Source organism: Chiloscyllium plagiosum, unplaced genomic scaffold (genome assembly GCF_037043375.1).
Source record: "Chiloscyllium plagiosum isolate Xiang-an unplaced genomic scaffold, Cpla_swu_hap1 HiC_scaffold_20, whole genome shotgun sequence".
Lineage (NCBI taxonomy): Eukaryota > Metazoa > Chordata > Chondrichthyes > Orectolobiformes > Hemiscylliidae > Chiloscyllium > Chiloscyllium plagiosum.
This window is the reverse complement of record NW_028270158.1, coordinates 744,569-772,028: the sequence shown is the minus strand read 5'-3', so window position 1 is coordinate 772,028 and position 27,460 is coordinate 744,569. Positions and strand designations below refer to the sequence as shown.

The following is a 27,460-nucleotide window of genomic DNA, read 5'->3' as shown; positions in this document are numbered from 1 at the left end:
AAATCTGGGCTAAGTCTCGAGACAGGAAATTTTTAATATTTGATGGGATTTTTACCTAAATGGTAATGCTCATTTTTAAAAAGCAAATTACAACTAATTTAAAATTGAAGATTTAAACTACACTTCCGGTTTTAGGACATAAACAACAAATCTGTGTGACCCACTGAAATGTTTCAATCATCATCACAGAAACTAGGATTTAAATCGGAGTTTAGCTCAAATGTGCTTCTAAAAGGCAAAAGTTTAACAAATCCTGAGGGTGACAGAATTAATAGCAAAAATACAGTATCTGAGAAACCAATGCAATGTAGGGAGCTGAGACTAATGGCAGTGGGATTGAAGAGAATAATGTTTAATCAATATTTGGCACAAACCAGTGCAATGTATACCTTCAGAAATGAAGGAACAAAGCAGCAGTGATGAAAATGCTCTGTTTAAAATTGGTTACTGTCCAGTCTGCACAAGAACCTGCATTTTCTCCAAGATTGGAATTTTGAACATCGAGCTGTTAATCCAATTGAAAATTCATGAGCAGCTTTGACCCACTACGAAGCCTTCAGCTGAATTCCAGGGTGTGGGCCAAATTTGGGCTGGTAATACCATCGATTCAGATGGAACACTGCTAAACACCAGAATGCACAGAAAGCAAGTTGCGGATGAAAGACTTAGCATTTTGTTGATGAGTGTCAACAGCTCCATCATAGTCTGCAATACGTGTCAACCATATGCTCATGCAAAAAGATTTCTGAACTATCATCTGAAACAGGTGACATTCAGAACACAGGGAGCCAATAAGGCATTGGAGGTAATGGAGACTCCCTTTATAACACTGAAAAAGTGCCGTTTCAGCAAAATGGTGAATGGAGCCCAGTTACTTACCTGGAGTTTCTTTTTATAAATGATCAGAGAAAAAGGCTGTCAACTGGATAGAAGAAACTTTTTTTTTCAAAAACCTAAATTATTAAAACTCAATCCCTTTGGAGCTTAGATAACAGGTATCCATTTAAAATTACCTTTGATTGACATTATTTCATTGATCTTGTTCCTTCTCTTTTCACAAAAAAAACTGCAAAATTTCCAGAGTTGCTTCCAATAAATGAGATCATCTGCTTTTAAAGTTTTGCATTTATTGTCCTAAAAATATTGTTAATTTAAGGAGGATGCACAGAACAGTTCTAACTGATCAGAAACAAAGGTAAAATAAAGTCACAGGAAAAATATACATAAATCTGCGCCAAGCTGCAATTGGTCCAGTCAGTCAGGACAGGTCCAGCTCTTTGTTCAACATGAAATCCAATACTGAACTGACAAAGTGTCACTGAGCCTGGATTCTTGCTGCTTTATTGACTTTGGAAGTAATTGATGTTCAGATAAGAATCACAATCTGACAGATTTGGATCAGGACGAAGCAGACTGCTGAACTGTGCAGATTTCATTCAGCTCCATTTATGGAACCATGTAACTCCAAAACACAAAGGGAATGCAGGAAACTGTGTACAGCATCGCATTACTTGAAGTAAATCCCGTACCAAGATTGGTTCATTTTTGTTTAATTGAAATTGAACTTTGTTGATTTTGAGGCATACTTGTCTATAAAAAAGATTTTGTTAGCTGGATTTGAAAAAGACTGGAACCCCAGGCCAATTCCTCGATTCTGCCGAAGGTTCAATGCTTTGTCGAATTCCTTCTGCAGCGTCCTGTTCAAGTTTTGTTCTTCTTCCTTATTAAGTGCCACATTTTGCTTTCCAGAGCTACTTGCAGATGATGGAGGCTGATTTGAGGTCTTAAACCCACCCATTAGTCTCAAAAACTTGTTTTTCTGCTCTGTACTTTCAAAAGTGGATGTGTCCCATTGTGTGCCAGTACACTAGTGGGCAAAATAAATATGAAAATAAAAGTTAGAGAGAAAAAGAAGTTCAAGGTATTGTCTGAAGACTGCAATATACCAGAGTAACCAATCATGTTGGCTTTAGGATTTGGTTTCATGAGCATATTAAGAAATCATCTCCAATATTAATTGACAAATACACAGAAAACACATGGAGGCTGTTACTGGAACGGTCAACAGTGCAATGAATCAAACTGCTCATTCTGCGGCCACAGAAACTGGTGACATTTTAATGTTTCAGTCTCATTTGAATGACGTAGGAATCCTTGCCACGCAAAACAGAAATGTCAGAGCAACTGCAAGGTGAAACCAGACGATGTGTTGTAGGGATGTTGAGTTTGGCAGGAATTCCAATTAGTTCTCTCCAGCATTTTTTTTTTGGTTTTGGAAAAACCCACTGAGAATTTCTTGCTTCAGCGTCTTTTCAACTAATCAGCAATTGAAGCTGAGAGAGCATATAGCACATGACCAAACAATTCAATGGTAATTAGAGTTCTATATACATTATAGTAGTGTTATTAAAAGCAGTCCATCACTGGATATAGCAGAGGATTTAACCTCAGATTGGCATCAGCTCAGGCATCAACAGGGCAGTAATTTACTGATCCCACTTTGAAGTAAATACTGCCATATGGCAAATAATTCACCATCTGTCTCCCCAAAACCTGTCCATCAACAAAAAAATGATGTGGAGGTGCCGGTGTTGGACAGGAGTAGACAAGGTCAGAAGTCACATGACACCAGGTTATAGTCCAATAGGTTTATTTGAAATCACAAGCTTTCAGAGCCTGGTGGAATCACCTTCACCTGACAAAGGGGCAGCTCTACAAAAACTTGTGATTTCAAATAAACCTGTTGGACTATGACCTGGTGTTGTGTGACTTTGAATAAAACACCAATCAGGTGAGTGATGGAATACTCCCCTCTTGCATGGATGAATGCAGCTCCATAACACACGATGCTGGATACATCATGACAAGGTAGCCTGAAAGCATAGATTTTGAACAGATCTAGCAATTAAAAAGTGGGCTCCACGAGGTGCTGTGGGCCACCAGCAGCAGAATTAAATGCAACCATATTGCCCAGAAAATACCATACTGTACCACGGCCATAAAGGCAGGGATTAACCCTGGTTCAAAGAAGATTGTAGGAGGTCATGCCAGCAGCAGACATAGCTAAAATGAGGTGTCAACTCAGTGAAGCCACAAAGGACTACTTGCATGCCAAATAGAGGATTCTGCATGTAATAAACAAGGCTAAGTAATCCCACACCCAGTGGATCATATTGAAGGTCTGCAGTCTTGTCTCATCTAGTCATGAATTGTGGAAAACAATTACACAACTCACTGGAGGTAGAAGCTCCACAAATTTCCCTTTCCTGGTCATTAGCTTGGCCACACCTGGAATACTGTGAGCAGTTTCGCTCCACTAGGGAACGATGTACTGGCATTGGAGGCAATCCAGAGAAGGGTGACCAGGTGTGAAAGGATTTTCTAATGAAAAGTGGTTGATTTGGTTGGGCTTGTATCATTAGAGTTTAGAAGAATTAAGAGTGATCTTATCAAAACACAAGATCTTTCAGGGTTTGACAGGGTAGAAGCAGAAAAGTTGTTGCCGCTGGTGGAACAGTCTAGGATCAGCGGGCATAACTGCAGAATAAAGATGTGCTCATTTAAGACAGGAATGAGGAGGAATTTCTTCTAAGGATAGTGAATTTGTGGAATTCTCTATGAGACTGGGCCATTAAGTATATCCAAGTATGAGACAAATTTTTAATCAGTTAGGGATTCAAGGTGCATGGTGAAAAGACAGGAAAGTGGAGTTCAGGGCTTTCAGATTAAATATGATCTCGATGAATAGCATACTTCTGCTCCTACATTTTTCCACATCAGTGCAAAAGACAAAGCTAAAGTATTTGCATACACCTTCAGCCAGAAGTGCTGAGTGAAGATTTACTCCTGCCTCCTGTGGAGATTCCAGTAACACAGATACTCATCTTCAACCATAACAAATCAAAGAACCTCAGATGCTGGAGATCTGAAACTAAACAGAAATTATTGCCAAAACTCAGCAGCTCCGAAAACTTCAGAAGAATCACTGGACTCAAAATGTTAACTTCGCATTCTTTCCACAGATGCTGCCAGATCTGCTGAGTTTCTCCAACAACTTCTGTTTTTGTTTCTAGTCTTCAACTAATTTGATTCACTGTGTGATATCAAGTCACAGCTGAAGATACTGGACACTACATAAAGTCCCTATAGTGTGGAAATAGGCCCTTCAGCCCAACAAATCCACACCAACCCTCCAAAGAGCAACACACCCAGACCCATTCCCCTACCCTATTATCCTATATTTACCCAGGACTAATACACCTAACCTACACATTCCTGAACACTATAGGCAACTTAGCACGGCTAATACACCTAACCTGTACATCTATGAATTGTGGGAGGAAATCCAAGCAGACACGGGGAGAATGTGCAAACTCCACACAGTCGCCCGAGGCTGGAATTAAACCTGGGTCCTTGGCATGTGAGGCAGCAGTGCTAACCACTGCGCCAATGTGCCGTCCCCCAAACTGATTCAACATCCATTACAATTTTCAGAAGAGCTTTCTAAACTTCTATACACACAAGGTGGTAGAAGTCTTTCCTAATTTCATTTTCTAACCCAGGAAATACAACCTTAGTTTCAGACCGTTCTTGCCCCAATGAACTTATTTCTCCTGATTCGAAGGCCACGTGTTCTCCAAATGCTCAGTTTCTTCTTGACTTCATACACGATTCTCCTGAAAGAAAATCGTTGTTGATACTGGAATTTGAAATGGGACCTCCTACTGTCATAGGACTTCAAATGTTAACTCTGTTTCTCTCTCCACATACATTGCCTGAGCTGCTGAGTTTCTCCAGCATTTTGTTTACTTGATGACTCTTCCGATGCTCTCCATCATTTTTTCAGTTTGTAGCTTCTAGGCCATAACCACTTCTTCTTCATTATGAATATTCAATCTCTCTAGTCCTCGGTCTCCCAGCTGGACACTCCCAGAGTTCTCCTCTCTCTGTCAAATCATCTCCAAGCTTCATCACCCTCCTCTGCCTGGCTGAGCATTTTCCCCCTCACTCTGACAACTCCTCCCTTAAGTGTACTCCCTCCAAGTTAGAGCTGTTACTATGGGCACCCATATGGCAACTAGTTATGTCTGCCTCTGGATAGGATATGTGGAATATTCATTATTCCATTCCTACGGAAGCCTCTCCCTCACCTTGTTCTCATTCATTTAGGACCCTATAGAATCGCCTGCTGCTCCTGCATGAACATTGGTTTCATTTCCACATTCAACCTTTCACATTCAACGTACTCTATCTCTAACTTTGCACATAGTGCTGACTATTGCATGCTTGTAGTTCTATGCTGTAGCTTTACTAAGTTTACACCTCAATTTTACCTGGACCTGCTCCTGGAATGCACTATTCATCAAACCAAGGTTGAACCCTTTGCTTGATGTTAATGGTACAGTAGGGGCCAGATCAAGAGGTTACAGATTGTGGTTGAATACAATTCTGTGGTTGATGACCCAAAGCACTTCAAGGATGTCCAGTTTTGAGCTGCTGGGTTTGTTCAAAGTCTAAACTATTGAGGTCAGTATTAGTGCCATGCAGTATAAAATAGAAGGGATCCCTGATGTGGAGGCTGGAATTTTGTCTCCACAAGCATTGTGCGATTGTCACTTCGTGGTCAACATCACAGTGGATTTACTGGCCCTTATTAAAAGATCAGGGAGTTGATATTATCTGTTTTAAATTCACAGGTTAGACTCATGAAGATTTTCTATTTTGCAAAGTAACAATCAATCAGGATTTGAGTATTGATTATAAAAGACATTTTGTTAGAAGTTTTTCATCTTGCACACATCAAGACAATTTGCAAGAATACCATTTATACAATGAGAGAAGGGAACGGATTGGTTGCTAAGCAGACTCCAATTGGTAGAGGTGTTGTCAGTTAAAGATGATTGACAGTTAACTTTAAACTTTAAACCAGGCAGGTTAATTCTGATTGGTTAAGGCATTGCCCTGAAAAATGAACTAGTAAATACCTGTCACCTACTGTGTTGAGTTGGAACAGATGCATTCTCCATGACTACATTTCTAGCAAGACTCTAGACCCATACTGATGTAATTGACTCTTAACTGCCCTCTGAAATAGCCAAACAATTAGCAAGCCAATCAGTTCAAGGGCAGTTAGGGATGGATGGGCAGTAAATATTGGCCTTTCTAGAGACACCCACATCCCATGAAAGAATAAATAAAAAACAAACTGCTTCAGTTCTTACACATCAGCATACTCAATTCATTATTACAGGTAAGAAATATCAGGCAATACGAGTTTAGTATAAACCTTTAAAAGCAAAGGTGCAGATTTCAGTGTCTTTTGTAAGCTTCTTGAATCAACTTACTTATCTAACTTGCAGTTTAAAACTGGATTGCACAGCCTATCATACGCCTTGCATAAACACCCAGTGATACTGATTTCCATAAAGGATCTCATCCACTAGACATAAATGTTAGTCATAAAAAGTCTTACTCTTGGTTTGATTTCTGGAGAAGCTTTAGTTTCTGAAGCGCCAGTTTTGCCAGATAATTTGTCAATCTCTTCTTGCAAAGCTTGTCGCCTAGCCTAAATAAATAAAATTTAAAACAAAATCTTACAAAGTTTCATAATATACAGTATTCATTATTCACACAGTCCTGAAGTGTGCTGCCTGTGTCGATATAGTGTGATAATAGAAACAATTACTCAGGATCAAATTGGTAACCACATGGAAACATGTGGGTTTATTAGGCACAGATTTAGTCAGTCATACAGAATTTAGAAACAGTCCTTTCAGCTCACCATGCACACCAAACTACACTGAGCCCACTGACCTGCATTGGGCCCATAGCCTACTGTACCCTGACATTTTAAATACTCACCAAATGCTTCTTAAAGGTTGTGAGAATACCTGCCTCCACCACCATCCCCAGCAGCACATTCCCTATGTCTACTACCCTATGGGTGAAAATGTCTTTCCTCAGATTTCCTCTAAACCACTTGCTCCTCACCTTAAACTTATGCCCTCTGGTCTTAAACATGTCTGTCATGGGGAAGACATTCTCACATCTACCCTGTCTCTGCCTCTCATAATTTCAGACACCTCAATCAGAACCCCTCACAACCCCCAGCCTGTTCTGCTCTGTGTTAAACAAACCAAGCCTATCCTCAAAACTCAGACTTTCCATCCTAGGCAACATTCTGGTGCATCTCCTCTGCACCCTCTCCAGTGCAATCACATCCTTCCAATAATGTAGTAACCAGAACTTCCTGTGGCTAACCAATCTTTTATAAAGTTGTAGCAAGATTTCCATGGTCCTATAGTCTATGCCCCAGCTAATGAAGGCAAGCAACCCATATGCCTTCTTCCCCACCCTGTCTACCTGTACTGATACCTTCAAGGATCTGTGGACTTTTACACCAAGATTCCTTTGTTCCTCCCCAGAAACCTACCATTCATTCTGTATATCCTTCCCTTATTAGACCTCCCAAAGTGCATCACCTTGCACTTACCAGGATTACAATCTGCCATTGCTCTGCCCAATTTACCAGCTGATCAACATCAGACTGTACTCTCGAGACCATCCTCCTCACTATCAACAGCAATTTTCATATCATCTGCAAACATATTGAATACACTTTCTACATTCATATCTAGTTAATGTAAATAACAAACTGCCAGGGTCCTAGCACTGTACCCTGTGGTCACAAGCTTTCAATTACAAAACAACCCTCAAACATCACTCTTTGCCTCCTATTTGTAACAGTTTTGAAACGAATTTGCCAACTTGCCTTGAATCCCATGGGCTCTTACCTTATGAGCCAGCCTTCCATGTGGGACCTTGTCAAAGGCTTTATTGAAGTCCATGTAAACCACATCAACTGCACTACCCTCATCAATATATCGTTACCTTTTAGAAAAAAAGACTCAATTAGTCAGACATGATCGCCCTCTAATAAAACTGTGTGGACTTTCCCTGCCTTTCCAACTATTGATTAATCCTATCCTTCAGAATCTTTTCCAATAATCCCCTTACCGCTGATGTCAGATTTACTGCTCTAAATACTTGGCCTATCCCTACAGACTTTCTTGAACAAAGGAACTATATTAGCTATTCTTCAGTCATCTGGCACTTCACCTGCAGCCAGCAAAGTATTAAATATCTTCTCCAGGGCCCCAGCCAACTCCTCCCTTGCCTCCCACAGCAGCCTGGGATACGTCTCATCAGGTCTTATGGATTTATGCACTTTATGTCTATTTAAAAAGTCTAACACCTACCGCTTTTAAATGTTAAGGTTTCTAGAACCTCACCATCGCAATTGAAATCCTAGCTACGATGTCATTCTCCTTTATGAAATCAGACACATTTTAAGGCCTCACCATAACCAGTGGCTCCATGTACTGGGTACCCCTTTGGTCTCTAATAGGCCCTACCCTTTCCTTACTCTCAATATACCTACAAAATGCCATGGGGTTTTCCTGGAGCCCATCTACCAAAGACATTTTGTGGCCTCTCTTTGCCCACCTAATTTCCTTTTTAAACAACTCCCTACACTCTCTATTCTTTTGAAGGGCCTTCCCTATTTTTATTGTATTTTATCTGCCATTTGCTTCCTCCTTTTCTTTACCAAAGTCTCAGTAACCCTTGACATCCAAAGTTCTTTGGACTTGCTGCCTTTGCTTTTCAGTCTTGGAGGAACAGATTAAATTTGCACTGTGCTACTTTTAAAATACTCCAACTTTCCAAATATAGACTTATTTGCAAGCTGGGCACCCAGTTTATGTTTGCCAGATCCTGTCTAATGATATTGAAACTGGACTTCCCCCAGTTTAGACACTTCTGCATTAGCCTTATCCCTTTCCATAAATGACTCTGAAATTATAAACTATGGTCACTATCCCCAAAACGCTCACCCACTGAAACTTCATCCAGTTGACTGGCTTCATTCCCCAGGATTAGGTCTGGCCCTGCCCCATCTCTAGTCGCACTTATCTATATACTCGCACATAAAGCTCTCTTGGATTCACTTTAAAATTCTACCCTGACTGATCCTCTCAAGCTACTCGATTCAAGTTCATGTTAGGAAAGTTGAAATCTCCTACAACTATGATTCTTTCTATGATTTGCTTACATTTCTGCTCCACCATCTCCCTCTGACTGTTGAGAGGCATGTCATATAATCTTTTTTTAAAAATTTCTAAGCTCTAGCCAGGTGGCCTCATTTGCAGTCCCTTCTGTGATGCCCCCTCTCATTACTGCAGTGTTGGTTTCCTTGATCGATGCTCACACCTGTCTTATTTCCACCAACCCCATGCCGCCTCGAACTTCCACACCTTGAAATATTGAGCTGCCAGTCCTGTCCTTCCTTCAGCCACATCTCAGCAATTATAACAATATCATTTTTCCATGTGTTGATCAATGCGTCAGTTCTGCTGCCTTACCAGTTAGTCAATCTCCTTGCATTGAAATTATTACAATTTAGCTCTCTAGATCTCCCTCTCATGTGCCTTATCCTGCCCATGTCTTCTCTATCTACTGGACTATCCTGACATTCCCTCTATATTTGATTGGGCCTTGCTTTCAACTTTCCATCTACTGTGTCCCATCCCCCTGCTAAATCAGTTTAAAAAACTTCCTTCTAAAGAGAAAATCGTGTTTGACTAATTGACATATTAGAAAGATGTGAATATATGGCTAGAGGTTTTTGAAGGTGGTATTATAGAAACATAGAAGATAGAAGCAGGAGAAGGCCACCAGCATACTCCACCATTCAATATAATCATACATGATCATTACGTTTTGAGAAGATTTGTAGCTGAGGTTAAGATTCTCAACGTAGGTTTGCTCGCTGAGCTGGAAGGTTCATTTTCACCCGTTTCGTTTCCATACTAGGTAACATTTTCGTGAGCCTCCGGATGAAGCCAAACGCACTACTTGCAGTTACCAACACTTACCAACAAATGGCGATAGACCCAACCCCACAACTAGAGAACCAAATCACAGTTCTACTCAAAATACCTCAGAAATCTAGAGAAATAAATAAGACCGACTTCCAAAAAATGCAACCAGACGGATCCAACACACCATGCTTCTAAAAGGTTTCGCCCGGAAGCTCACTGAAGATGTTACCTAGTATGGTGACGAAACATCTGAAAGTGAACCTTCCAGCTCAGCGAGCAAACCTACGTCCATGATCATTAAGTTCAATACACTAACCCCACCCTCCCCCCATATCCCTTCATCTCCCCCCACCACCAACACCATAACATCCTTCCTGCCGTCTAATGTGTCTAGCCCTGTTAGAATTATAAAGGTAAGACCACCATAGAATTTTCCTCTTTATTGCCTGTTGCATCCATGCACATACACACCCAGGTCCCTCTGCTCTAGTACATACTTTAGCATCTCCTGTACTTTCAATGACTGTTGCACGAGGACACCCAGGTCTCATTGAACATTTTCCTATCTCAATTTACAGCCATTCAAATAATAATCTGCCTTCCTAACAGAAAGGGCTGATGAGGGTAAAGCTGTTGATGTGCTGTATGTGGATTTCAAGAACGCATTTGATATAGTGCCATGCAACAGACTTCGAGGAAAATTAGTCATGGTACAAAATGGACAATAGCAACTTGTATACAAAACTAGCTGGGTGATAAGAAACAGACAGTAACGGTCAGTGGATTTCTTTTGGCTGCAGAAAGTTTTATAGTGGACTTCCCCAAGGGTCACTATTAGAACTCTTGATTTTCCTGATGTATATTAATGATCTAGATCTTGGTGTGCAGGGGACAATTTCAAAGTTTGCAGATGATGCAGCACAGAATACTGACAAGTTGGTGGAGTGGGTGGATAGGTGACAAATGAGATTCAATGCAGACAAGTGTGAGGAGATGCACTTTGGCCAGAACAGCATTGAAATACAATATAAAATAAAGGTACAATGCTAAAGGGATGCTGGAGCAGAGGGAGCTAGGTGCATATGTGCAGATTGTTGAAGGTGAAGGACAGGTGGAGAGAACAGTTAACAAAACATACAGTGCTCTTGGCTTTAATAGGGGAAAAGAAGACAAGAGCAAGACCCTGACATTGAATTTGTACAAGATACTTGTTAGATCACAGCTCGTTGTAAATGTCAATTATAGGAAGGATGTGAATGTATTGGGGAGAGTACAGAAGCAACTTACAAGAATGATTCCAGGAATGAAAAGTTTTAGTTATAAGAATACTTTGAAGAATGTAGGACAGTTTTCCTTGCAGAGAATGATAACAGAAATTTTCATGATCATCAGTGGGCTGGATAGATGGAGAAGTGCTACTCCTACTTGTAAAAGAGAAAACAGGGAGAAGGCATAGATTTTAAGTGTAGTGTTCAAAAGGAAGAAAAAACTCACTCAGCAAGTAGTTAGGGTTTGGAATACTATCTGGAAATGTGGAGGAGGCAGGTTCAACTGAGGCATTCAAAAAGGGCATTGGATAACAATTTGGAAAGAAATGATGTGCAGGGATATGGTTAAAAGGCAGGAGACTGGCTCTAGGTAACAGAAGTGGAGCAGACTTGATCGATGGAATGACTTCATTCCACATCATAACAATTCTGTGATAATAAATTCGGGCTACAACATTTACGTTTAAAGTTTGTTTATGAAGTTACAATGCAAAAGTGCACAGATGTCAGGGTGACAAATCGCATATTCCTTTTTGGAAATCATTCAGACACAAGCATAGCTTTACTTAAACATCTCCATGCAGACCAAGTAAAACATATAGCTATCTTTTCCAAATGAAATACAAAATTCTAACAGAACCTGTAACAAGGACTTAAGTTTTCCTACACCCTGAATGAAAAAATGGTGATGCAAAAGCTGGAGGTAAATGTTTAATGCCATTATCGCTATTAATACAAAGACTCAGGTAATGCTTTGGCGATCCAGGTTACAATCCCACCATGATAGATGGTGAACTTTGAATTCAACAAAAATCCAAAATTTAGAATCCAATGATGGCTAGGTGATAGGATTAGGGTTGTCGATTGTCAGAAAAAACAGGTTTTGACGGGATATGGGCTGGGTGCTGGCAGGTGGGACTGGATTGGGTTGGAATAACTGGTCAGCATGGACAAGTTGGACCGAAGGGTCTGATCCATGCTGTACATCTCTGCGACTCTATTTGGTTCACTAATGTCCTTTAGTGAAGGAAACTACCATCCTTACTTGATCTGGCCTATATGTGACTCCAGACTCTCAGCAATGTTGTTGACTCTTAACTGCCCTCTGAGTAACTAGGGATGGGCAATAAATGATGGTCTAGCCAGTGACACCCAAATCCTGTGAATACATTTTAAAAAGTGGGAAACAAAAACATTTCAGCAAAGAAAGGAAAATAAATAAGATACAGACAACTGAAAAAGGATGGCACTTTGGTTCACCAAGTCTCGATGCAGAAGGCTGTAGAGGTCAGCTACAGCCTTTCTGGAGAAGCACTGGTCCTTTAGAGATCTCATTGGGAAGTACTCTCTCTCCATCTCGGTCCCAATCAGTAATTTTAAAAATTAACATTAAAAATCGCCATAGCTGCACAGATCATCATGTTGGAGGAGCCTCTTTGTTGAGCTGTCTTCTCCTACAATCGGGGTCAGGGATGAGTGGTCTCAAAATCAGCTTGGTGTGTCAATCATACCACCATCCCAGGCTTCTGACAGAGGACTTAATTTGCTATGAACTTACACTAACTGGCACATATTTACTCTAGGGCAAATATCTTGCCGTTGACTGTGAGCTGAATAGAGAGACTTCTGCAAACAGCTTGCTGTCCACAGTAAGCTACAGCCTGTGGAGGTTGGGGTTCTTTTCCTCCTCTGATTTTATAAAGCAAGAATGGCACTTCTTAAATACTTTATAAGCTTCTTCAGGTGGAGGATGATTGCTGCATCCTCACTAGGGTAATCTTTTAAATACATTTCTCGTAGCTTTTCAAATGTATTTTCACTAGGCCGGAATCTAAATTAATGGCATCATTGAATTTCAATTTGAATGTATTTATGAAGTAACTGACTGTCTCAGATGATAAGCAACAGTTGTGTAAAAGTAAAAGTGGCTACAATGCTGGCTGTGAATCTGGGACAATAAATTTAAAGGCAATTTTAATTGTGCAGTTGTCCACTGCCTATTGATCAGCATCAGTTAAAAATCACACAATCCATCCCCTACAGCTTTTCAGATAGTCACATTGCTATTTTCTTTCAGTTTAGTTATTTAAGTGACAGAAAAGGTTCAATTTCTGTTCAGTTTAGTACAATGTTTCAGAAACAATTTCCACTTTTTGCTTTGCGTCAATTTGTGCACCTTCAAAGATTCCAAGTGTTACAGGAAAAATATTTCAAACTAATTTTGCCATTACGACTGAAGATAAAAAGCTGAGGAAATATAGCAGTGAACATTACAACCCCTTTTGTACAAAGGAACCAACCAGCAAAACAAGAGGATTAAGTGACAGCAACAGCACAGTGGTAGCACTGTTGGAGGACAGAATCTAGGTCATACCAGATCATGGGCTTCAAAAATAAATATTTAGGATACAAAAGGTGAACATTTGGAAGGCTCTGTTAAGTCATTTGGACCATAGAGTTCAATCTGGCTCCTCAAGCCTGCAAGAGTTTTATATTCAGTTCTGGTGACTGCACTTTTTGAAAAATGTGAAGTTCCCTGAGAAGAGAAAGAGGTGGTTTACCAGTTTGGTTCCAGAGATTGGAAATGAAATTGAGACATTAGATTAGGTTGGAACAGCTGGGACAAACCTGATTGGAGCAATGGGGAGATTTGATAGCACATAAAAGGGGAAAAAAAAAATTCCATTAGCTGATGGAACAAAGAATAGGGAGTCACAGATTTAAGATTGTAACAAGAGATACAGGGGATAATGAAGGAAGAACTTTTTAAAGCATTGAGTTATAAAAATCTGGAACTATCCATGAAGGTACTGGAAGTGGAAACACGGATTTTGAAAGGAAATTGGGTGGATGCTTAAAGGGAAGAAAGGTGCAGGGCTACGGGGACGCAGCACATGACGAAGTAAACTGATTGAGTCCATGCTGACTTCCACTGAGCATTAGGCTAAATAGCCTCTATTTATGCTGTAAATGATTCCATATAAACGAATTTCCAAAACAGGCTTATCCATAAAATTGCTCCAGCTACCACAACGACTTAGATACTGCTTAATCAGGTCAAACATGATTTGGAAGGACTCAGCTGGTTTCATTTTGTCTGCCGTATTTGCTAATCTTGGTCAGGGCAGCTACTAAGTCCTACAGTTACTGAATGTTCAGTATCAAATTAAAGATGACATAAGGGTGTCACAGTCTTGGGCGTTTTATACGAACTTTTCATCCTAAACTCAGTTGCTATGATTCAACAAATTGAGATCCATTCCTGGTGGTAATTAGCAATGGCAGGAGTTTCTGGGAGTAATTCGGAAGATACAGCAAAAATTCATCTCAAGGATGAGGAATGTTTGAGGACTCTAGGACTATACTGAATGGAGTTTAGAAAGATGAGGGGGGAATCTGAATGAAACTGACAGCATACTGAACGGCCTGCACAGAGTAGACTTTGGGATGAGGACCCAAGGGAACAGCCTGAGTAATGGCAAGACCCTTCAGGACAGAGATAAAGAGAAACATCTTTAGCCAGAGAGTGGTGAATCTGTGGAATTTATTGCCACAGAAGGCCGTGGAGGCCAGGTCATTGAGTATATTTAGGACAGAGAAGATAAATTCTTGATTTAAGGTGATCAAACATTACAGGGAGAAAACAGGAAAATGGAGTTGAAAAACCAACAGCCATGATTCAATGGCTGTGCAGACTCAATGGGCCTAATTTCTGCTCCTACAGTCTTATTGATGGGTGAGTATAGTTTAGAAAGGACTATATAGTCCACCAGACTGTCTGTGTCCTTGTCAACTTAGTACCTGTCTATTATAAACCAGATGTTCAGTGTATCTCTGTACCTTGTCTATCGTCACTTCAAACACATTTCCTTTTTTTTCAGACATAATCTGTAAATCATCATTGTCGCATAATTCCTCTTTTATCTGAGAAAAGAAAATGCAGTTATGTTGATTATCTATAAATATAATTATGTGCAAAATATTTATATACTAAAGATAAACAAATTACTGTGCATGTTTCCAGCCAGAAGAGGCAAAGCTCAGGTTGGTCACAATTTCATGGCTCAACAACATACTTAAAATAAATTTATGCTATAATATTTTACATTTGTCAATTAAACACAGAAGTTATGACTTACTTTACAAACCTGCATCACAGATGAGACATCTTTCTTCTTCCTTTTAGTTTTCGTTTTAATTTTTACAGAGTCTTCAAGAACATTAAGTGTCGTCTCTTGTTTTTTCCCTTTTGCAGTCTCAGAGGAGTGCTGTAATTCACAAATGTTGTTAGTTTTGTCCAGATTGGTCTCAATTCCTTCCTCTTCAGTTTCAGTGGATATTTTTCTCTTTCTGTGAGATTTTGAGATATATTCTATGTTATTTTCTATTTGCTCCACTTCTTTTCTTTTCTTAACCATTCCTCCTTTGTGCACTCCTTCTGGTTCCTCAGCATGTAGCTTTCGTTTCTTTTTCTTTTTCGTGCATTTTGTCTCTAGTGTATCCAGAATTTGTTCATCCTTTTGTTTCTTTCTGTCTTCTTGATTGAATTTGTCATTCCCAGCTTTAAGCTTATCATTAATATCTCTTTGCCATTTCTTCGTTGATTTTTCATTTTCAGATGTGTCAAAATCCTCAGAATGAGAGCGTTTCTTATTCTTCTTTCTCTTGACACTTTTGGCTTCAACACAAGACACTTCTGCTGTGTTGTCTAATTTGTCTGCCGTATTATTTGACATCTTACTTTTAGTGAATCCCTCTTCCACATCAGAATTTTCAAATTTTTTTTTTTTCTTTTTCTTAATGTTACAGTCACTTTCAACTTGAACTCTGCTTTGGTCATTCTCACTGATATTACTTGTTCCTTTCTCACATGTACTTTGAGGGTCAGAATGTTCATTTGTTTTGAAGTTTTTTTTCTTTTTCTTTTTCTTTTTTAAATGATACACGGCCTCATCAATTTCACTCTCTTGTGAATGACCTTTTACTATGTTTCTGTCAATCTTGGCACCTTGTTCCTCATCACTAATACTTGACCTTGTAGATTTTCTTTTCTTTTTCTTCATTTTTAGTTTCCTGCAGACTTCAACATCATTTATTTCCAGCAGAATCTGTTCCATTTCAGACTTCTTAGTTTTCTTTTTTTTGCTTTTAAATTTGCACTTTCCCTCATATTTTTTGTTTTGCTCGACAGTGATGTTTACTTCAATTTGCTTTTTACTCTTTATAGATTTTGATTCAGTTGTTTCAATGCCATTTTTGAACATTCTAAAAAGAGTAGGAAACATATTTCTATCACATTATTTAATTTATGGTGCATATTGAATAAATATGTAATTTGTAAATTCAGTATTATGTTCAAGAGTAACTCAATTGTTTCAAGTATAGGGATGTATATTTCATAGACCATCATGGTTTCCAAGATCACACGTGCCCTTTGATCTCCGTTCAACATGCATTATAAAGAACACAACAGGTTTCATTTCATTAGCAATACTCGCTTTATTAAAATATCTAATTTCATAATTTTCCAGAAAAGATTGATCATAAGTTTCTCTAGGCTGCCTTCATAATGTTTTGCACTTATAGGAAATGCATGAATCATTAACTAATACAACTTCAATTGATTTGATCGAAGCAACAGCAAGTTAATATCACTTCATGCTTTGGATACACTTTTTACTTAATGAATGTGGGCGGCACGGTGGCACAGTGGTTAGCACTGCTGCCTCACAGCGCCAGAGACCCGGGTTCAATTCCCGCCTCAGGCGACTGACTGTGTGGAGTTTGCAATTTCTCCCCGTGTCTGCGGGGGAGTACCCTCCGGGTGCTCCGGTTTCCTCCCACAGTCCAAAGATGTGCAGGTCAGGTGAATTGGCCATGCTAAATTGCACCTAGCCTTAGGAAAGGGTAAATGTAGGGGTATGGGTGGGTTGCGCTTCGGCGGGGCGGTGTGGACTTGTTGGGCCGAAGGGCCTATTTCCACACTCTAAGTAATCTAATCTAATCTAATCTAAATATGCCTTACATTATTGGCTGTTCAAGGAAATTAAAAACATTCAGTTGTCAAACCCCAAGTTTTCTTTGTTTAAATCACAGTAAAATAATTGTGAAGTATTGGATAGGCACCAAGTGAAAAATCAATGGCACAATGTTAAAAACGGACAGAAACTGGAGGGCTCGCATACACAAAACAAGGCAGCTGGTTTAAAAAATGTTTACAGGATTATGCTTTGGAAGCAGACACATAGATTACAGTTTATAAAGCAATGGTTCAACCTCATTGCAGTAACGTGCAAATTTGGAAATCACATTGCAAGATGGATGTAAAAATTTCAGAAAAGGTTTAGAGAAAATTTTACAGAATGATAGTAGTGATGCTAGGAAGCACTTCTACACAAAGGCTGATAGATATTTGGAACTCTTTTCCCTGGGGTCAGAACTAGAGGGCATAGGTTTCAGGTGAGAGGGGAAAGATATAGAAGAGACCTAAGGGGCAACTTTTTCACACAGAGGGTGGTATGTGTATGGAATGAGCTGCCAGAGGAAGTGGTGGAGGCTGGTACAATTGCAACATTTAAAAGGCATTTGGATGGGTATATGAATAGGAAGGATTTGTAGGGATATGGACCAGGTGCTGGCAGGTGGGACTAGATTCGGTTGGGATATCTGGTCGGCATCGACGGGTTGGACTGAAGGGTCTGTTTCCATGCTGTACATCTGTATGACTCTAAACGGCAGTGGATGCTGGATCAGTTGTTAATTTTAAATCTGAGATGTAGAAAATTTTGTTGAGCAAAGATATTAAGGGATATAGGCCAAAGGCAGTATATGGAGACAGGCCACAGATCAGCTATGAACTCACTAAGTGGCAGAATAGGCCCGAAGGGCTGAATGGTCTACTCCTTTCCTTTGAAGGATCTCGCTTAAATGGAGCGACGAATGAAACTGGCATTGCTGTTGGTAGAGCAGAGGAATAAAAGAGATTTACTACAGGTGCTCAAAAGGTGCTTTGATAGAGTAGGAAAAAACTGTCCCTTGACGGGGAGGGTGGGGGTGGTAACCAGACGTCACACATTGAAAGTGATTGGTAAATAATGCAGAGGGAAAATAAAGCACAATCTTTTAAAAAAGTTAATGAATTACATTAATCATGTGTGACTTGAACTTTCACATAGATTGGGATAGTCAGATTGGCAGGGGAAGCCGTGAGGAAGAACTCACGAGTGTAGCTTGGACAGTTTCCTAGACCAATCTGTTGTGTATCTAACAATGGATCAGGCTTGTTTGAATCTGGTGATGTGCGATGAGGCAGGTTTAGTAAATGATGAAAGAATAAAAGATCCCTTAGGAAACAGTAACCTTAATGTGATAGAAATTAGCATTCTGTTTTGAGGGAAGAAATGGAGTTGGAAACAATTGTTAAGCTTAAATAAGGGTAATTAGAAATGAATGAGGACAGAGCTGGCTGCAGTAGACTTGAAAAGGAGGTTAGCTGCAATGACAGTTGAGGACAAATGGCAGATATTTAAGTAAACAGTTCAGGGCTCACAGCAAAGAAAAATTCCAGTGAGGAAGGAGGATTCTAGGAAGGGGATAAGCTAACCATGATTAATGTCCAAGGGAGGTGATAGCCTACTGATATTATCACTAGACAAATCATTCAGTGACTAGGTAATGATTTGAAGACCCAGGTTTGAATCCAGCCATGGCAAATGGTGGAATTTAAATTCAACAGAAGTTGGGAATTAAGAGTCTAATGATTACCATGAAACCACTATCGATTGTTGGAAAAGCCCATCAGCCTCAATGTCCTTTAGGGAAGGAAATTTGCCATCTTTACCTAATCAGACCTACATGTCACTACAAACCCACAGCAATGTAGTTGATTCTTAACTGCCCTCTGATCAATTAGGGATGGGCAATAAATGCTGGCCAAGTCAGCATTTGGGCGGCATGGTGGCACAGTGGTTAGCACTGCTGCCTCACAGCGCCAGAGACCCGGGTTCAATTCCTGACTCAGGTGACTGACTGTGTGGAGTTTGCACATTCTCCCCGTGTCTGCGTGGGTTTCCTCCGGGTGCTCCGGTTTCCTCCCACAGTCCAAAGATGTGCAGGTCAGGTGAATTGGCCATGCTAAATTGCCCGTAGTGTTAGGTAAAAAGGGGTACATGTAGGGGTATGGGTGGGTTGCGCTTCGGCGGGTCGGTGTGGACTTGTTGGGCCGAAGGGCCTGTTTCCACACTGTAAGTAATCTAAAAGTAATCTAATCTAATCTAATCCACATCCCTTTAATGCATAATAAACACTGGAAAAGTTATAGGTATCCAATGAAAGGTTCACTAGACTGATACCAGGTATGGAGGAATAGAAGGCATATTGCAGAATAAGGGGCTGCACATTTAAGACTATGGGGAATCTCTTCTCTCAGAGGACAGTGAATCGATGAGAATTAATACCGATAAGGGCTGATGAGACTGGGTCATTAAGTATATTCAAAGCTGAGATAGACAGATTTTAATCAGAAAGGGAATTAAAGATTGTGGGGAAGAGGCAGGAAAGTGGAGTTGAAGATCATCAGATCTGCCATGACCTTACTGAATGACATAGACTCAATGGACAGAATGGCCTACTTATACACCTAGTCTTAAGGTCCAGTGGAACCCCAACTTATAAGCATAGGCTGAAATGAGAGGATCCTTCAGAGAAAGAAATGCAATGCTGGTCAAAGGCAGTGGAAGACTGTCTCCAGAACTGCTTGGAATTAGTGGACTGGACCATATTCAAGTACTCAGCGGAAAACCTAGACAAGTACGCCACACCATCATGGACTTCATTAGCAAATGCATGGAGGACTGCGGGTCAAAGGTGGCAATCCAGGTGTTCACCAACCGAAAACCTTGGATGAACCAGGAAATCCCTACTGAGGAGCAGACACACAGTATTCAAGTCAGACAACCCAGACCTATACAGAAAATTCAGATACAACCTCCGCAAAGCCATCAAAGATGTCAAGAGGCAGTACCAGACCAAGTTAAAGGCCCAAACCAACCATACAGACATTTGCCACCTACTGCAAGGCCTAAACAATGTAATGGAATACAAAATGAAACAGAGCAAGAAAGCGGACAAAACAGATCATGCACTCACACCTCCCCCCTCACATCCGTCCAAGGCCCCAAAGAATCTTTTCACATCTGACGGAGATTTCCTTGCACATCCACCTACCTCATCTACTGTGTCCATTGCTCTGATGTGGTCTCCTCTACATCAGGCAGGCAGAAGGTCAACTTGCAGAGCGTTTTAGGGAACATCTGTTGGACAGACACACCAAACAACCCCACTGCACTGCAGCCAACCACTTCAACTCCCCTTCCCACTTCACCAAGGACATGCAAGTCCTGGGCCTCTTGCACTGCCAAATCGAAGTCACCTGACTACTGGAGGAAGAATAGCTCATCTTCCACCTTGGGACCCTTTAAACACACAGCATAAACGTTGACTTCACTAGTTTCCAAACCTCCCCTCCTCCACCTCATTCCAGGTCCAACTCTCCAACTCAGCAGCACCCTCTTGACCTGTCCATCTTCCTTCCCACCTAGCTGCTCCACCCTCTCCACCGACCTATCACAATCACCTCCATTTGCATCCACCTTCCCAACTACTTCGCCCCCAGCCCCATTCCCACCCTATTTATCTCTTAGCCCCTTCCCTTCCCACATTCCTGATGAAGGGCTTATGGCCAAAATGTCAACTCTCCTGCTTCTCAGATGCTGTCTGACCTGCAGTGCTTTTCCAATACAGGTTTTCGATCGTGCACTTTACGCAATTTATGGAAGTTACATTAGTACCAGTTTTCGCAAATCCAAAGAGGATTTTCACTCTTACAAAAATGTGATACTATTTCCCATATAAGTCATGCACCTTCGCTTTAAGCCATTTTTGGCTTGCAAAGGTTCCTGGGAACGCTGTGCTTTCGGATAGCTGGGGCTACCTATACCACAGTTTTTGACTCCAATTGTCCAGCATCTGCAGTCCTCACTTTCATCCCACTCCAGTAATGCTCTCCTACAACCACTTCCGTCAGGCAGAAGATATAGAAGCTTGAACACGTGCACCAGCAGGTTGAAGAACCCTGCCATTGTTAGACTGACGAATGGACTATCTAACTTCAAATAATGTTGATCTTGCCTTGTGCATGTCCTGTGCGCCTCAGTCTGCCCAAATCTTTTACACCCTATATGTCCTTGCTTACTATGACCTGCCTGTACTGCTCGCAAACAAAGCTTTCCACTGTACTTAGTTATAGAGTCACAGAGATGTACAGCATTGAAACAGACCCTTCGGTCCAACCCGTCCATACCGACCAGCTATCCCAACCCAATCTAGTCCCACCTGCCAGCACCTGGCCCATATCCCTCCAAACCCTTCCTATATTTATATCCATCCAACTGCCTCTTAAATATTGCAATTGCACCAGCCTCCACCACTTCCTCTGGCAGCTCATTCCATACCCACACCATCCTCGGTGTTTAAAAAGTTGCCCCTTAGGTCTCTTTTATATCTTTCCCCTCTCATCCTAAACCTACGCCCTCTAGTTCTGGACTCCCCAACCCCAGGGAAAAGACTTTGCTTATTTACCCTATCCATGACCCTCATAATTTTGTAAACCTCTATAAAGTCACCCCTCAGCCTCCGACGCTCCAGGGAAAACAGCCCAAGCCTGTTCAGCCTCTCCCTGTAGCTCAAATCCTCCAACCCTGGCAACATCCTTGTAAATCTTTTCTGAACTCTTTCAAGTTTCACAACATCTTTCTGATAGGAAGGAGACCAGAACTGCATGCAGTATTTAGAACATAGAACATAGAAGAATACAGCGCAGTACAGGCCCTTTGGCCCTCGATGTTGCGCCGATCCAAGCCCACCTAACCTATACTAACCCACTATCCTCCATATACCTATCCAATGCCCGCTTAAATGCCCATAAAGAGGGAGAGTCCACGACTGCTACTGGCAGGGCATTCCATGAACTCACGACTCGCTGAGTGAAGAACCTACCCCTAACTTCAGTCCTATATCTACCCCCCCTTAATTTAAAGCTATGCCCCCTTGTAATACCCGACTCCATACGCGGGAAAAGGTTCACACTGTCAACCCTATCTAACCCCCTAATCATCTTGTACACCTCAATCAAGTCACCCCTAAACCTTCTTTTCTCTAATGAAAACAGCCCCAAGTGCCTCAGTCTTTCCTCATACGATCTTCCTTCCATACCAGGCAACATCCTGGTAAACCTCCTCTGCACCCGTTCCAGTGCCTCCACATCCTTCCTATAGTATGGCGACCAAAACTGCACACAATATTCCAGATGCGGCCGCACCAGAGTCTTATACAACTGCATCATGACCTCAGGACTCCGGAACTCAATTCCTCTACCAATAAAAGCCAGTACGCCATATGCCTTCCTCACCGCACTATTTACCTGGGTGGCAACTTTCAGAGATCTGTGTACATGGACACCAAGATCCCTCTGCTCATCCACCCTACCAAGTATCCGACCATTAGCCCAGTACCCCATCTTTTTGTTATTCTTCCCAAAGTGAATCACCTCACACTTAGCTACATTGAATTCCATTTGCCACCTTTCTGCCCAGCTCTGCAGCTTCTCTATATCCTGCTGTAACCTGCCACATCCTTCCTCACTGTCAACAACTCCTCCGACTTTCGTATCATCCGCAAACTTGCTCACCCAACCTTCTAACCCCTCTTCCAGGTCATTTATAAAAATGACAAACAGCAATGGTCCCAAAACAGATCCTTGCGGAACACCGCTAGTGACGGCACTCCATGAAGAAACTTTGCCATCAACTACTACCCTCTGTCTTCTTCCATCCAGCCAATTCCTAATCCAAACCTCCAACTCACCCTCAATGCCATATCACCGTATTTTCTGCAGTAGCCTACCATGGGGAACCTTATCAAACACCTTACTAAAATCCATATATACCACATCTACCGCTTTCCCCTCATCAACCTCCTTCGTCACCTTTTCAAAGAATTCAATAAGGTTTGTGAGGCACGACCTGCCCTTCACAAATCCATGCTGACTATCCTTGATCACATTATTCCTATCCAGATGTGCATAAATCCTATCCCTTACAATTCTCTCTAAGACTTTGCCCACAACAGAAGTGAGACTCACCGGCCTATAGTTACTAGGGTTATCCCTACTCCCCTTTTTGAACAAGGGAACCACATTTGCTATCCTCCAGTCTTCTGGCACTACTCCTGTAGACAAAAGGCCAACAGTGGCCTAACCAATGTCCTGTAAAGCCACAACATAACGTCCCAACTCCTGTACTCAATACTCTGACTAATAAAAGAAAGCATACCAAACGCCTTCTTCACTATCCTATCTACCTGCGACTCCACTTTCAAGGAGCTATGAACCTGCACTCCAAGGTCTCTTTGTTCAGCAACACTTCCTAGGCCCTTACCATTAAGTGTAGAAGTCCTGCTAAGATTTGCTTTCCCAAAATGCAGCATCTCACATTTATCTGAATTAAACTCCATCTGCCACTTCTCAGCCCATTGGCCCATCTGGTCCAGATCCTGTTGCAATCTGAGGTAACCCTCTTCGCTGTCCACTATACCTCCAATTTTGGTGTCATCTGCAAACTTACTAACTGTACCTCTTATGCTCGCATCCAAATAATTTATGTGACAATAAATTAAAACAAGTTAAACAAATGGATATACCACCTGAAAATGAACAAAGCTGACACAAATACTAACTGTGAAAGCTGATTTAAATATGAAGTTGAAAATGAAAAAGGTTCGTAGGGAAAGAGTAGGTAAGCAAGAATAATTCCATGGCACTCAAAGAACCAACACAGACCTAGGGGCCGAATGCCTCGTGTTCCATATTTCTACATATCCATAAAAACATCAAGTAATAACAGACCTTTCCAAACTAAATCGATGGTTAAACTATATTGCTGTGCTCATTCAGTTCAATATACTTTACTAAGCATCTAATATTTGTACTTTATAGCACAAACATTTTTACATTTTCACACAAAATGATACCCAACAATTTACTGTAATTATCGTACATACCTGGCATATCAAGTTTAGATGATTTTTGTCCAGAACAGATGCCAGCTGCCAAGTTATTACAGTTTCAAATTATCAATTTTACATATTCTGTGAAACCGTCAAACAAATCTGGATGGAGATAGCAAATAAAAATACAATAAGGAAACATGTATGTGGAATGGAAATGAAGTACTGAAGAAGCATTTACAGATCTGGCAGCTTCTGTGAAGAGAGAAACTGAGCTCAATGTTTCTAGTCCGATATGACTCTGCTTCAGAACTACATTCTCCAGCATCTTTCGAGAGTTAATTTCTCTGGAATCCACAGTACTATATTTTTTATTAAACACCTATGGTCCTAACTTTCCCATCTCCCCTTTGCATCAACTCTATTCTTTACACAGAAGTTTTTCTACATACTGTTATGACTGACAATCTTGTACGCAGCTAAGCACTTTGTTCTGAAGCATCAACTCAGCATTCTGTGAAAAGAAAGGTGATTTGATGCTGAACAGGTAATAAGTCAGTAGACAGCCGGTCATATTGGTTCCAGCTGAGGGCTTGAAAAGCTATGGATATTATTTAAAATAAAATTATATTTTAAAAAGACCAAGAATTTTCCTTGTTTTTCCTGTTCCTGAGAGCGCACATATTTAAAATAATCCAATCTGTCCAATTTCAGTTAAACAAACCACTGGTTGGTTTGGAAGCAGAGTGTGGATAATCAGATTTTCCTGAATGTTATATAATTATTGCATTTTCACTCAAGGAAATATTAATAACAAAAAAGTCTTCTGTATTAATAGTTAAATAAACAAAGATGATGAGTATCTGAGAGAACTAATTGTGATTTGGCTTTTGCAACATAGTCTAACAAATAAAATAACAGTGAAGAAATCGGTTCTTGATCTCAAAATCTGGAAGTTTGGGAAATTTTGGGCTCTGTTCAAATGCAGGTTTATGCAGAGAAAATGAGTTTAAAGCTTTCAAATATGCCAAAGAATGTCAAACTGAGAGTCAGTGTTTAGCACAGTTAAAGTATACATTCAAGCAAGTGAAAGATTGGGCAACAAACCATAACAGAATGCAAATCGAACAAAAACTGAAGAACAGGTTGAATGGTTAGCAAGTTTTGAGAAGATTTGTAGCTCAGGTTGAGGTTCTGTATGCAAGTTTGCTCACTGAGCTGGAAGGTTTGTTTTCAGATGGTTCGTCACCATACTAGGTAACATCATCAGTGAGCCTCTGGTGAAGCACTGGTGGTATGGCCTGCGTTTTATTTAAGTGTTTAGGTTTCCTTGAGTTGGTGACATCATTCCCTGTGGTGATGTACATTCACTAGGTTGATACAAGATATGGAGGGAATGTGTTATGAGGTGAGGTTAAGTAGATTGAGCCTGTACGTTTTAGAATTTAGAAAAATGAGAGAAGGCCTTATTGAAATATACAAGAGTCTTAGAGGACTTGACAGGGTAGATGTGGAAAGGTTGCTAAAGTCTAGAACCAGAGAACATTATCTCAGAATAAGAGATCACCCATTTAAGACAGAGATGAGAAGGAATATCTTCTCTCAGTGGGTAGTAAATCAATGGCAGTCTTTATCACAGAGAGTTGTCGAGGCTGGGTCATTAAGTATATTCAAGGCTGAGATAGACAGTTTTTAATCAGTAAGGGAATCAAGGTATATGGGGAAACGGCAGGAAAGTGGAGTTCGAGGTTATGAGATCAGCTTTGATTTCATTGAATGGCAGACTCAATGTCCTGAATGACATACTTCTGTTCAAACATTTTTCCACATCAATGCAAAAGACAAGGATTAAATATTTGCATCCACCTTCGGCCAGAAGTGCTGAGTGAAAATTTACCTCTTCCTCCCCTAATACTAGTCTTCAACTACAATAAAACAAACAACCACAGATGTTGGGGTTCTGAAACAAAAACAGAAATTGCTGGTGAAACTCAGCAGGTCTGGCAGAATCCATGGGGAGTTAATGTTGAGTCTAGTGATTATTCATCAAAACCCTCTGCATCAGGGAGTCGAAGCTTATCAGATCAGCCATAATCTTCTGGAATGGCAAGCAGACTCAATGAGCTGAACTATGTACCTCTGCTCCCATGTCTTATTGGACTTATTACCTGGGTGTCAGGATTACTCGTTTAGTGACAATATTAAAGGGTCATCATGATATGCAAATGATAGAAGTAACAAAATAATTTAACCCATCTCTGCATAGTTTACAAATACATTTTACAAATAAACCTGAATTCTGCCACCATGCAAAACATCAACTCACTGAATAATTTCCACACCCTCAATTTCACATTTGCTATCAGAGTGGTTTTGCATCACATAAAGAATAAAGTTACGTATAAAAATAAAATGAGCCTTGGCAGTTTGTATAAGAGGTCACAAATTATTACATACAAGAACATAACTGTTATGCTAGTGTACAGGTCTTTTGTTTCACATGAAATCAAGTTCAAAACAGAAATGATTAATTTAAACTGTTGGATTGGTCGGGGGTGGAGGTGAGTGGATCTGATCATTATTTTCATACTGATGAACAACCAGTCTAAGAATGAAAGATATTGTTGATTTCTATTAATCTATGAAATCTTCCATGAAACTTTAAATTTAGTATTAAAGATCTCTGTCGAGGCCCCAGCAATCTCCTCCCGCAGTATCCCAGGATGGGTCCCATCAGGAACAAGAACAGAAATTTATGCAAAAAATTGGAATCTCTACATATGCAGCTGGACCTTTTATCAGGTCCCACGGACTAATCTCCCTCAATGTTTTTCAAGACATCATCTCCTTCTTAATATCTGCATGCGGTAGAATAAACTCCTGGTTCATTAACAGAGCCCGCCAAAGGCTGGGAAAGGTGCTTTCTAAATGCAGGTCAGCCTGCCATCTCCGCTGTGAGATATTGGGTGACAGTGAGTAGAGCACACACCGAGACAGCGCTCTCCTGGTAATCCCCTTCCGTCACACGCGGCCTCCTGCCCGCCGCTGGTTCTCAAAGTAAACCCCGAGCTCAGGGGGAGCCGAGCTGAGCTGAGCCGAGCCGCCAGCGGCCTTCCCCCGGGCCTCTCACCTCACACTCTCTCTCTCTCTCCTGCCTCTATCTCTGAGCGAGCTGCCGCGCAGCATGAGGGAAAACTCCCGCTTCCCGCTCGGAGCCTGGGCCTGCTGACCCCGACTCCGGAATCACCC

At 40.9% G+C, this 27,460-nt stretch overlaps 1 protein-coding gene across 6 annotated transcripts; it reads right to left on the bottom strand.

Annotated features, from left to right (window-relative positions):
- Nucleotides 1-1,107: 1,107 nt before the first annotated feature.
- LOC122560915 (uncharacterized) lies at nucleotides 1,108-27,443 on the bottom strand. Of its 6 annotated transcripts, none has more exons than XM_087997576.1 (6): nucleotides 27,342-27,443; nucleotides 24,266-24,373; nucleotides 15,289-16,414; nucleotides 14,990-15,073; nucleotides 6,473-6,565; nucleotides 1,108-1,867 (listed from the first exon to the last, which is right to left on the bottom strand). In XM_087997576.1, the coding sequence occupies exons 3-6, from the start codon at nucleotides 16,411-16,413 to the stop codon at nucleotides 1,550-1,552; spliced, it is 1,620 nt and encodes a 539-aa protein (XP_087853702.1). In that variant the 5' UTR covers nucleotide 16,414; nucleotides 24,266-24,373; nucleotides 27,342-27,443; the 3' UTR covers nucleotides 1,108-1,549. The 6 variants fall into 6 exon arrangements, with proteins under 6 accessions (XP_087853702.1, XP_087853701.1, XP_087853704.1 ...); XM_087997575.1 differs by lacking the exon at nucleotides 27,342-27,443 and adding an exon at nucleotides 27,201-27,335; XM_087997578.1 differs by lacking the exon at nucleotides 27,342-27,443 and adding an exon at nucleotides 27,201-27,335 and having other exon boundaries at nucleotides 15,298-16,414.
- Nucleotides 27,444-27,460: the final 17 nt, after the last annotated feature.

Excerpts from the sequence above, each read along its gene's own strand:
- LOC122560915 (XM_087997576.1), bottom strand. The coding sequence starts at position 16,413 with ATGTTCAAAAATGGCATTGAAACAACTGAATCAAAATCTATAAAGAGT. Across the intron at positions 15,074-15,288 it reads CTGTGATGCAGGTTTGTAAA|ATAAAAGAGGAATTATGCGA; the intron begins GTAAGTCATAAC and ends TTCTTTTCTCAG. Across the intron at positions 1,868-6,472 it reads CTCCAGAAATCAAACCAAGA|TGTACTGGCACACAATGGGA; the intron begins GTAAGACTTTTT and ends TTTGCCCACTAG.